Genomic DNA, 12,364 nt, shown 5'->3' with positions numbered 1-12,364 from the left:
ATACCTACGTAGATTGAATATGTATATACAGATATGTCCTTACGGCTTTAAGAGAATTTCACGAGTTTCCCTTTACTCTTCAAATCCTTTCAGATAGAAATTATTCCCGCTTTCTCTAGATGTATTTTGAATATCAGGAGTGGATTGACCGCTTCTTTCTTCGATTTACCAACAAGGTCCATTTGAAGGGGTGGGTTCAAGTTGCAAGCGAAAGAAAGCTTACATCGTCACATACCAAGCGGCTTGGAAATCGAATTGGAGAGGTATGAAGTTGAAAGGATTAGTTCCTGGTTATCAGATCTTAGTACACCTTTGAGTCGCTCTGATAGGTCCTGGATGGAGAGGATCACACATAGAGGATCTGAAACGTGTTTCGCTACAATACTATCTTCTGAAATCACTGAATAATATGATGTTCTCCTCAATCGATCCATGCCGCAGGGAGCCTGCCAGAACATACTTGGCATGTGCACAGAATAGGTTACGTGCTCGGAGTGGGTCAACATCTCCACATTCAGAAGCCGATCTCTGCACAGACGAGAAATGTTTCACGATAGAATCTTATTCAATACTTTTGTGCTTGATCAAAGATGGGAAAACCCGAAGGATTCTGCACGCATAATTGGTTTACAGAATTTTGATGGGATAATTCATCGTGGACTTCCGATCACTTCTGAACAAAACCACCGCCTCCTTCCTGTTTCAAATTTGAAAGAGGTGAGTAGTAGGAATTGACGCCAACAAGATGTTTTCAGTCATCAGTATAGCCAGTTGAAGGCTGTAGCTTCCTTTTATGGAAATAATTTACCTACATATCCTACGCAAACCTTTGAACCTCGAGTTTAGTTATGCCAAGTGAGTGGTAATAAATACGAGAGGGTCTTGGTTGCTTTAAGAGGTGACGGAACATTAGCTAATTGATCACAGTAAACTTACTCGAAATTAAAATACAAAGTGTTATTTCTGTTTGAATATTTGAAGTGTGTGCAAGGAGCATACGAGTACTAACTAGTACCTACAAGTACGATATGAAAGTAGATTGCACCGGTGCGGCCCTTCGGCTTCATGGCGCGAATTGTTTAGACCCGCATTCACTTTCCCCGCCTTCTCACCTTGACTTATTCCACATACTACAGGCTCATCCAAAGGCTCCATTGAAATTCTATGGGGTCAGGAAATGCACAGACCAAATTTAGAACAGCGAGAACATTACCCTCAGCACCATGTTTTGGTCGAGTAGTGTCAAGGTTTACGGGATCAACCTCCGCCCCGCCCAACGAATCCTTCGTTGTCAAATAATTTGACCCTCGGGGTGTCTCGGGCCTTCAAAATGTCTGACAGTTTGATTGGCTAAGAATAACTCAGCCGTTCGAGCACTCCAAGAATGTTCATTGTCTTGTTCTTATTCGCACTTTTGCGACCGCAGTATCCAATGCGACAGCTGCATACTACACCGGCTTGTGGACCCCAAAATTGAGGACGTAAGCAGCTAATGCGAACCCTGCATAATCCGTACTCCGTGCTTCGTGCAGTTTCGCCTTATTAGGTAGACTTGCCGTGTATTAATAATACTAAGATATTAGGATTGAAGCCGATCAGTGGCCCTTGGCTTTTATCGCAGCTACTGAGCGCATAATGATTCACTGGTTGCTATGGACATGACCAAGGCCGCGTCTGCTAGCACATTCCTCTTGGGTTTGCTTATGAATTAATTATGGGATTGTAGATTGTTCTAGTTGCCGCTGTTGTATACGTTCCTGCTCTTGCATTTGCAAAATTCGGCCTGGTGATTCTTTACCATCGCAGTATGAATAAAAAATCCGCAGTGGTAGGTGGTTACAGCATTGCAATAATCTTCGCACTCATATTCACTTGTAATCCAATCCAAAGGAGTTGGAGTTCATCGATTACAGGGGGCTCCCGTATTGATCGCAATGGTCTATATATTGCCACGGCAGTGACCAATATCATTACAGACCTAGCACTCATCGTGATTCCAATTCCGTTGTTATGTGGGTTACATATGCCACGGATGCAGAAAATTGGTCTGCTCGCGATATTTGCTATCGGCTGCGCATAAGTACCAAGCCTCTCACATATTTTTATTCAATCTATATTGAAATGATTTTAATTTCAATCATAGAACCCTGATAACAAGCATTCTGCGTCTTGTGACATTGATCTCGTCCCTTACAACAACTGATCCTACGTATCAAGTAGCGGAACCTCAAATTTGGATTCAAGTTTCCTCTGCCGCTTCCATATGAATAACAGCAAGCCAAATACCATGACACAGCAATGTCGAATCAGATCTCATCGTCATTTGCCCCTGATTACCCTTTCTAAGACAATTTATGCGGCGTCATGCACCTGGCTGGATGACCCAATCAGGTAGCAAATCTCAAAGCTACCTCGAGGACTACAGCTCAGGCACTGCCACGCGCAGTCGTCACAAAGGAGGTCTCACGCGATTAAAAGATGATATCCACCTCGCCGAAATCCCAGGGAGCCGAAATAATGAAATTGGGATTGTGAAAGAGGTTGAGTTGCAAGTGACCGAAGAACCGAGATGGGGCCATCTGATGCGACCACTTTACCTCCCGCCCAGTATACAATCCACGCAGTTAGAAGCAGTCAGCTGAGAGCCACCACAATTAGACGGAACCTCATATCGGGTCAGTCCAAAGTTTTTGAGTTGATTCGAAATTAACATTATACTATTAATGGTGTCTTTTCACTGCCACATGCCTTGATGACCGAATAGCTAATGGTAGTTATTCCTTCCGCTTCCCGTCCCCAGCACTGCCTTTACTGACTGGCACGGGCTTAATATTGGAGAAATTCTGGGAATGGGAATACATGTAGCTAGATCTGCGTCATTTGATGATACTATCGGCGTGAAATTAGCTTAATATGGAGAATAATTGTGAGTGTCTGCGGGGCTCAGGCATCAAACCGTTTTGAGTCATCCCGCACCCACCCGTTAGTCATTCTAGATAGCCTCGGGTAGTCAGCTCATCACCACCCTTCGTACCATTCAGTTCTGTCTAGTGAAGGCCCGTCTAGCACAAGATCTCGTCTCTTATGGTTCTGGCGTAATCGCCTATAAGGTTCTAGCGAACAGAAAGAATGGCCACCCCTTCCCAGTCCACCCAGAAAGGAGTTTTCATAATCGAAGCTTCGGTCGATGATGTACCAGCCATTAAAAGCATGGTTGATTCCGCCTACTCGAAATATATCGACCGGATTGGCCAACCACCCGCTCCAATGTTGGAGGACTATTACTCAGTGCTCCAAACAAGCCCAGTTTTTGTCTTAAAAGACAACAATCACACCTCGATCGGTGCAATTATGTTCAGTTGTGACAATGGTACCATGGCAATGAAGATCAAGAACTTGGTTGTCAGCCCAGCAGCACAGGGGCGTGGGTATGGTCGCGTTTTGATGAATTACGCGGAAAACTTTGCAATATCGCAGAATATCTTAGCATTGGAGCTCTACACCAATGTTAAAATGCACGAAAATATTCAATTGTATGCGAAGTTGGGATTTTCCGAGGAGGGGCGAAGGACCGAAGACGGGTTCGAGCGGGTTTATTTCCGCAAAGATTTGAGTCGGGGTGAAAAAAGTTGAAGGTAGCATACTAGTATGCTTGTTACTATATACCTGGAAAATACAACTTGATGTCCTAGTACCAACTTGAAATTCCGAAACCTTCTTACAGAGGCACTAATAATCTACTTTTTTTTTAAAGTCCAGCGATAGAGCACATATACCAAGTAGACACGGTAATAAGCACTTCCAGTAAAGTCAACTTCAAACGTCAACATATACGAGACTATACGAATAAACTTACACAGACCACAGGACCGGTGGGTGCGAGAAGTGCTGGACAGACAAATGAATTTGAGCAACACCTCGGATTGCTTCCTACGCCGATGCAAGTAAAGTTTGTAGAACACTCCAATATCATCAGCAATCAATGAAATGAGGTCACCATGTGCTTCAAGTTGAGGAATTCGGCTGGAACGAACAGTTCGCTGGATCCATTGAAGGGGGATATCATGAAGTCATAATCTTGATTACAATAAAATCACGGTAGCTTGGAGAGGGTTATCAATAACTTGTGAAGGGGCCAGATAATTCCAAGGATCTAAACCCGGATGTTCGTTCATGAAAGGTGCTCTAGCAATGGCCACTGGCACAATAAGTTGAATCTGAGCTTCTATATTGAATACCGCCAAATGCCGTTATCTCTACGCATTGTAAAATAAGGATTCCGGACCTATTTATTTGCTAGAAGGGCAATGTGTATGTTGGTTCCATCATGAAGTATATGGGGATTTAGTAGGCAGGTTACAATTTCGAATGAGAATACCAGTTTATTGTCTTTGATCTGATCCGTCAACTAAGTATACATGGGAATATTCGTGATAGGTTGGTTTGCCAAGCAAAACAAAGAAATCCTTTAAGAATATGTACAGGTTGCCATTTCCGAATGGGAGTGCCAATAAAAATAATGGAGAATGATAGTAAGGTGTCGTAAAGAAAAGGTGGTAATGTAGTAAGGGTTCTGGTCCAGTAGTATGTGCAAACTTGAAACCCGGGGAATATCGAAAGTCGAGAACCGTGAAAGGTATTAAAAGAAATTGTGCATCAACAAATAAAACATAATGCACGGTCGTAAACATGAAACAGCCCTGGAGCATGCGACTGATTCGGCCTGAGAAAAATATAATGCCGATCGTATGAAGTCGCGAAAGGGATATTATCGTCTCCACATCCGAGAAGGAGTTTCGTTGAAGTCGTCTTTGCTGGAACGTTCGCTTGCACCTTCTGAAGGGTATGCGGGCTCGGTTGTAATCTCGATGGTGGTCTCTTGGTACACCTTTCCGATGGGGGCCATTTCGACACCGGGCTGGACAATGTTATCGGTTGAACCATCTCGGTCAAGATCCTCGTCATGTAAGCCCATTCTCCGTGTCGTGGGGTCGGCGGTAATGGTTGTTAAGTGAGTGTCGCCGCGGCGTCCTTTGCTGCTGGCGAATTTGTTATAAGAGCGGTCATGGCTAGGCTCGGAGTCGATGATGAGGTTGCGACGGGTTACGGTGTAGAGAATCACGTCGACAAGGCCGGAGCTCGTAATAATAGCACCTATTTCGATGTCAGTTCTGTCTATATGGCCATATTGTTAGAATATTCTTTAGCGAAGACACTTACCGGCACAGCAGAAAAATGTGAGAGATGGAGAATCTCCGTTCGCCGTAGCCATACGCCCAGCAGCCAATGGTAAGGAGAGAACAATGTAGACGATGGGGTAGATGGTCATGTACCCGACAACACGACGCAGGCGCTTAAGACTCTCCAGTTGGCTGTTTCCCAGGATGGAAGATGCGGCAATCTGTTTCCGAAGTTGGAAATACATAATCGCGTAGAGAGCGACCGTCCCGAATTCTGCCAGGAAAATCCAGATGTAATGGGTCCAAAGACGAACTGTCTCGTGCTCTTCGTTGATCCAGCACCAGGCACCTGATGGTACGTAGACATCGGCTCCATACATTGCAAGGGGGATAATCACAATAAGAGCAATGAATGCCCAAACACCGCAAACAAAGGTTACAAAGACCTTGTATGACATCTTCCGTCCCCAGACGACAAGCAAGAAGGTGTGGAAGGCAATGGCCAGGACGAAGAGACCTGATCCAGGGTCACCAATCTGAAGCCACAGACCTTGCAAAAAGCAACCGGCAGTGCCAGACTTGATCTGGTCTGTGACGATCCATCTCAAACAAATTAAGAAAGCGAGGGATTGTTGGAAATCTGCAAGAATGAGGTTGTAGATAAGAATGATATACTGGTTGTAACCAATATATCTGGTGTAGCTGGATTTCCAGAAGATCAGGCGATATGTGATGAATGAGAGTAGGGTTCCTGTGGCGAGAAAGGAGAGTAAGGCCATGACAGAAATGGCGATAAGGCCTCGCCGTTGTACGGCTGGCAATGGATTAATGTCCAAAGTCACATCGTTTGACAACCGAGGGTGAAGTGGACTATTAGAAGCCATGTCCCGCTGCAACATGCTGAGAAGGAGTGCAGACATATTGAAGGATTGAAGGTGGGTTTCAGTAATGAGGGTCGTTTCTTTTTCTAGATGCCGCCAACGACCATCGTTTGCAGGTGGACTAGAGAGCAGTTCGTGCCAAGCCAAGAATATTTTCTCAGCCTCGTCTCGTCGTTCGCGTGATAACCCAAAGCCAATTCCACCAGCCGAGTGAGATGAGAGAGGGTAATATGCGTGGCAAGAAAATTCAAGAAGAGTTTTCTCTTCTCACTCACGAATGGCTAGGCGGAACTGGATGGAAATAGACGCTCCGCAACGGCAGGGGTATGGACCAGGATTATTAAAGTAATCAGAGATCACTACCAAGGTGATGGAGCGGAACCCACAAAGAAACCATGGACGGCCTCAGTGAACTCTATTGTCAATAGGTTAAGGAGAACGACAATGGCATTTCTACACACAGACCATTGTGTTGTCAATGACTTGGTCTCCAGAGAATTTGGAACCTTCGATGCGGAGCCCACCAGGGATCATCTCCGTTAGGGTGCCCCGAAGTGGGCTCACGTCCAGCATTGAGGCAAACAACCCCAGTACGCAATGCAACAAGAACCAAATCAGCCATCATAGTATCCACTTTGGGCGGAGGCAACCCCTCTCGGAACAGGGACGTGAGTGTGGGTTCGAAGAAGTTTCTGCGACAGCATTCGATTAAACGGGGTGAAAGTTTGGTCCAGACGGCAATATCCACCCACGATCACCGTCTGAGCGTGCGCTGCACGGCATGAAAACGATGTAAAAGGGGAGTGGAAAAACTAGCTGCAGGGCCGACCGCACCATGAATGTCTAAATTTTAAGCAAAGTCGTTGAGAAGCTGGGGGAATGGCGAAAACAAAAACGCCACAGAAAGCCTCTCTCTCCGCGTGAGGCTGACACTTTCCCAGACGGGGCTGCGGTCTCCAACGCCCGGAATTTCCCCAGCCAATTAGAGATTCTATCTGCTAACAATCCCTGCTATCTCAATGCAGGGGCAACTGTTCGGGACAGCCAACGGAAGACGCGGCCACGTTTCGCCGCGTGCCTCAATACGTACTAACCGCAGCAGTATCATCTCATGAGTGCGTGCTCAGCTAGAACCTTCCGCTGCTCTGGGTTAGATCTCCGTGCCTAAACAGGCGGGGCTTGATTAGTGTGGTAACGAATTTTGAGTGTTATTATGCTCCGTGGCCAATGGCCAATGGGCGTACATCACCAGGATCAGCCCCCGAGGAAGTACGGTGTACATACAGTATACATTGTACTGTACGGCTGGGAATTAGAATTGACAATCCTAAAATCTAAAATCCATGTGATTCTGCCAAGGGTGACAGTTCCAGAAATAATGTAGATCGTTCGCAATAGTATGGACTCTGTACGGAGTGCAGAGTACCTCAGAATGCAATATTGATATTGTGGCCATGCGATTGGGCCGGTATAAGCTTTGTTTCCATAATCTCCCGGCTTCCAACTGGCTCAGGTTTTACCCCGTCCCCATCGGGGTGCCCACTGACGGGGCGGGACAAGTTTCAACTGAGACTTGCCCCGCTAGGATCTTATAGGGGAATTTCCTCTCGAGGCGTAGCATGCGTCATTTGAAGTGTAGGCAGAACTTTACCCCGTATTCTACAAAACTTCTCGATTGATCCAGTGACCTGGTGAAATGGTCAGTACGAGTAATGGGATGTTCCCCTTCTTGATATCTGGATGTATGTTGATCGACAGTCAAGGAGTGGATTGACCTAACTGTGACTTACTGCCGACCCGCGAACAGGGGCAACCAGGTGGCAGCCATGTGCCGAGGAACGATACTGTATGTACAGCAAGGGGCACAAGGTCGGCCCTGGCCCACAAAATGGTCAGTCGCGATTTGCGGTGAGCCTTCCGGCGTGCTAGCGTTGTCAGTAAATGGAGCCGCGTTGGGGAGTGATCATCCAAAATATCCAACGAAGGATGAATACGCACTAGAACCAAACCGCTTCAAGCCGGTAGCAGCGATCTGAGGAATTGCGATGTGCTCCAGAGAAACCCACTTGTCTCCATCCTCAGGGAATCTTCTTCCCGAGCACGACAGCGCCCGGCTTTCGGATTGTGGCAACAATTGGACTTCAGCTATCCGTACGGGTTAAGGGGGAGGCTTGTCGGCAAGACCGGATTTAAGGGGCTAATTGGCGAGTGAATGAGGAACTCCCTCGTGGCTTCGACTCCACGTGGAAGAATGCCCGCCAATTTCCCTTTTGAGATCCTTCATGACCAGCGACAAGCTTATTTTTTTTTTGCCATCGTAGCAAGTTGGTCCTTTTACGACGATGCGGGTCAAAAATGTCTAGATAACCATGGTTCTGTCGGTTCAGAGTGCCGCATTCACAAACCATAAACCTGATGGGGTCTGCTTGACCTGCCTGTTTCTTGTTAGTTGCCCCGCCCATCGTCGATCTGCATTCTGAAAAAAGGGCGGTCGCGGAATCTGGGCCTGAAAGGGGTGTCATGGCTTTTCTGAACCATTGGATATCATGCTGATAAAGTTCAGTCATCGAAGTGCAGAAAAGACACGCCCCGCAGCCTCTTCACTTCAGCCTGAATCATCCCCGGAGATTAAAATGGGACTCAGTTTCCGATAGGAGCTACAACCACCATGATGGTTGGGACTATTTACTCAATCTAGACCTTTTCAGGTTCGAGTAGTACTGATTTGGCCCGTGTGTCCTAAATTTGTGGAAATACAACATCTTACCTAGCTGCGAACTTGGACTCATGCGATCGTTGACAGAACAGGTGATCACATCGCCACCGAAGGATTCTCATCCGACATCCACATCGTACGAGAGATAAGTACTAGTATGGATTCATAAATTTGCGCTAGCTATATTCAAGGCATATTTACTGTGCGTATGTCAAGGAACCCCAAAAATGAGAGCAATGTAAACTACCGTTAAAGACCCATCAAGCCCATCAAGGTTCATGCACAAATGTCGATCTCTACCTCTTAGCTAACCGTTTACCAAATTGAGCACTTTAATTAACGGCACTTCCCATCGCATGTGGATGTATGTAACCGTAGATCACAATGTGGACTATTAACCTCAAGATACGAGTACACATGGTATATTGGCTTGGCTCGTGCCGAGGCGATCACTTGGTCATTGGAACAAGCGTCCCAGCTTCCTGGATTTTGGTCGCGATGGTGCCAATTTAGGTTTATCTACATGCGACCGTGCCAAAGCATCAACAAGAGCTAGATCCACCGCCGGGTAGAAGACTCCCATCATGGCGTCTTGACAAGGAGCTACTGAAGTCAAACGCGGAGGTTTCAATAATCATCATGCTGAAGCTTATGCGTACATACTACGGAGTACTCCCCGTAAGATCATATCACCCATGGTTCGATCCGTGATCTGACCACTGAAGCCATGCCATCTCCAATAAATGTATCCACTTCCATTCGATATCATCGGACTCCGGTAGTATCGTGTCTCCGATGAACATTCAAGTTCGCACCAGATCTCAATACCATCCAGCACTAGTCGACCCCGTGATTATCTCTCCAATGGATAGGGGTATAGATGGGATCTTCTGGGCCATCGATCATTTGAAAGAAGATTGTGTGCTCGAGTCCATTTTTCGGATCGCCAAAGACGACATCCTCGTGGATCATAGTCCAGGCAGGACGCCCCGGGTTTCTTTGTTATCGGCCATGCACGGGGCTGAACTCGAGTAAGCAACAGGTCGGTTCTTCCTCTTGTTCAGGCGGCTGTATACGCTTCTCATTTCTTGCCGAATCGGGTATCAGTATACCCACAAGGTATTCGTATCTCTCCGATGTCTTAGTGTCTATGCCGGATACTAGAACGATCGCCCGCTCATCTTCTACCTCCTTTATTTTCATCAGCAGCTCTGCTATCTTTTCTGGACCAAATTTTGGGTCGTGATGCCAAGGGAATCAGAAATTGTCGAATCAGATCACACGATCGTGCTTGAAGATTGATTTGAGTAGCGCAAGGATCGGGGCAGTCAAAATCTTTCCTAGTTTTTGAGGCCGCTTCAGGAGAGACTTCTCTGGAAAATTCCGTTGCTTGAAGAGGCAAAGAACGTGGAATAAATCGTGGAGGAGATAGGACTGAAGATAAGTCACCCAGCCAAGTAAAAAGCTGCCATGCTATTTGAAATCAAGATATTTCAGGGAATATATCGCAGAGTGGAACGATGTTCGAACCAGGACCAATTAATCCCAAGAGCAGAATTATAAACAAAGGCCCGAAGGAAGCTTTCCAACATCGTTGAGATCATTAGGTTCCAGAATATGATGACTGCCATGCAAAATGCCAAAAATATGATAAAGAGAAAAATGCCAAATCAGGCACAGTCTCTGCGGGTCAAGCGTATATTCACATTGCTTGGTCGTTCCATCCCTCCCGAATCCGTGGTACCGAGCAGCTAATGGGTGAAAAGCAGCACGGGGCTGACGGTCCATCCAAAGAGAAGCAGCATAGAGAAGTTCTAGCATATCATGGTAGATCTCATAGCCCCAGTCATCGTAGTTTAGACGATGGACTGTTGCAACCCCACGCATCCCTCCGAGTCCTCCACTCATTGCCATCAAATGGCAGCTTCATTCCATTCCGATCGATCGCGAAGCTCTGAAATATGGCTCGACGGGACCGTGCCGGTATATATTCCAACATCGAGTTCCATTGCTGCTGAAGCCAGTAAATCTTGGCCTTGACAGAAATCATCCTCGAGTAAACCCTGAGACTTATCGTCAGGTGGTAAGAATGGGTATCGCGAAAGTAGATGAAGTGCATGAAGAATGATTGGTCCGGCATTCTTCAGAGAGGCCGGAATCACACCCTCTCGTTGCAGGGTTGATGTCAACCATGTCTCATCAACACGGTGGTCCGCAGGCTGCTCTTCAGCTACGACCGTCTTGGGGATGCAAATGCCATCTCGATCGGATGAAAAACTCTCATTGATGATATCTTCGTTGTCGCCCTCTTTCCATCTGATCCTTCGTAATACTTTCGGGTGTAATCAAACGTCGTGCAACTCGCGCATCCACCACTGTTGTGGAAGCTCACCCGGGAAGCGTATTCGGTAGTCCAAAATTCGAGTAACAAGGTTGGATTGCAAAGGAGTGTACCTTACCTAGGTAGTTTGAACATAGGCGCGCAGGCGTATTCTCGTACTGTGATCAGAGAAATGCCTCATGTGAGGCAAGAATTCAAACGTCAGCCTTGGAAATCTCGTGACTCGATCGCAGCCTTGTTGTCGTAAACCTTGGAATCACCTACTAGGCCTTGTCAAGAAGGCCCTTTGAAGTTTCAAGGTTCCAACTTGGGTTGGAATTGAATTCTGAGCGACAAGGTCGTTTTACACCGAATACGGATTTCTACTATCCTCTACTAATAGCTCCAAGGTCAATATATCTCCAGGGCTTCCAAAAGGTTCCCAGCCCCTGTGGTTTGAGGTTTCTAACCCAAAGTTTGGTATTCAACTTGAAGTTGGCGATTATATATTGCTCAGGTGGGCTCGGAGTGCTCCCGAGGTCTACTAATATGAGCCCTTCTAACTACTAACCTCCAGGGCTTGGAACTTTCAACTTGAAGCCAAGACCCTGGGGCCACTGACAAGTATTTTGTTGAACGCAACCTTGGAATCAATTCGAACTTCAACCTATCACCTAGGTAAGTTGAAACTTGGACCACCTGGGCACCAAGATGAGCCAAATTGCTACTAGTACTAGTCCGCGGGTATAGTATCATAACAGCACTTAGTATGCCATACAACTCCAAGTTTAGTAATAGTACTAGTAGTACTACTAGTATTTTGCCATCCACTGGCATGGATGCCACTTGTAAACTCGAACTTGAAACTTTGAGCTTGGCTGTCCACCTGGGCATGTCCAGGTGTGCATAACTTGAAGATCCATAGAATATTCTCTTCACCAAAGACTTCCAACCTTGGAAGGCCAGGGTTGAACAGATATTTTCCACTCAACAAAGAGCTCATGCATTCATCAATCATAAAAAGAGGCTCAAGGGCCCAAAATCTCACTAAACTAACGATGGCAGCGCTAGCCCTTAAAGAAGACGTCGGGCGCGAGATATAGAGGATAGGGGAGTGGGTATCATCAACATCAACACCAACACCAAACCAAGGTCAAGATCGAGATCAATCCGCTCGCTCGCTCGCTACATCCATGTAATATATCCATCCATCACTCGATCCATCTCACATACTATCATATCCCATTCCTGAAACCATTTCCCAGCT

At 46.4% G+C, this 12,364-nt stretch overlaps 4 protein-coding genes across 4 annotated transcripts; 2 read left to right on the top strand and 2 right to left on the bottom strand.

The window, feature by feature from the left end:
• Nucleotides 1-1,658: 1,658 nt before the first annotated feature.
• Nucleotides 1,659-2,080, top strand: N7481_009267 (uncharacterized protein; the record flags this gene model as incomplete). The annotated part of the gene is made up of 2 exons (XM_057268486.1): nt 1,659-1,695; nt 1,737-2,080. 2 exons carry the CDS (start codon nt 1,659-1,661, stop codon nt 2,078-2,080), a joined length of 381 nt encoding a protein of 126 aa, XP_057119163.1.
• Nucleotides 2,081-3,129: 1,049 nt separating this feature from the next.
• N7481_009266 (GNAT family N-acetyltransferase) lies at nt 3,130-3,633 on the top strand (the record flags this gene model as incomplete). The annotated part of the gene is made up of 1 exon (XM_057268485.1): nt 3,130-3,633. One exon carries the CDS (start codon nt 3,130-3,132, stop codon nt 3,631-3,633), a length of 504 nt encoding a protein of 167 aa, XP_057119162.1.
• A 1,135-nt stretch (nt 3,634-4,768) lies between these two features.
• gprC lies at nt 4,769-6,100 on the bottom strand (the record flags this gene model as incomplete). The annotated part of the gene is made up of 2 exons (XM_057268484.1): nt 4,769-5,154; nt 5,221-6,100. The coding sequence occupies 2 exons, from the start codon at nt 6,098-6,100 to the stop codon at nt 4,769-4,771; spliced, it is 1,266 nt and encodes a 421-aa protein (XP_057119161.1).
• Nucleotides 6,101-10,690: 4,590 nt separating this feature from the next.
• Nucleotides 10,691-11,253, bottom strand: N7481_009264 (uncharacterized protein; the record flags this gene model as incomplete). Its single annotated transcript, XM_057268483.1, has 2 exons — nt 10,691-11,093; nt 11,237-11,253. 2 exons carry the CDS (start codon nt 11,251-11,253, stop codon nt 10,691-10,693), a joined length of 420 nt encoding a protein of 139 aa, XP_057119160.1.
• Nucleotides 11,254-12,364: the final 1,111 nt, after the last annotated feature.

The sequence above is a fragment of the Penicillium waksmanii genome, assembly GCF_028829765.1.
Source record: "Penicillium waksmanii strain IBT 27052 chromosome Unknown utg000008l:1.0-5622682.0:1.0-5626561.0, whole genome shotgun sequence".
NCBI lineage: Eukaryota > Fungi > Ascomycota > Eurotiomycetes > Eurotiales > Aspergillaceae > Penicillium > Penicillium waksmanii.
Note: the sequence above shows the minus strand (reverse complement) of the source record. Positions and strands in the feature narration are given on the sequence as shown.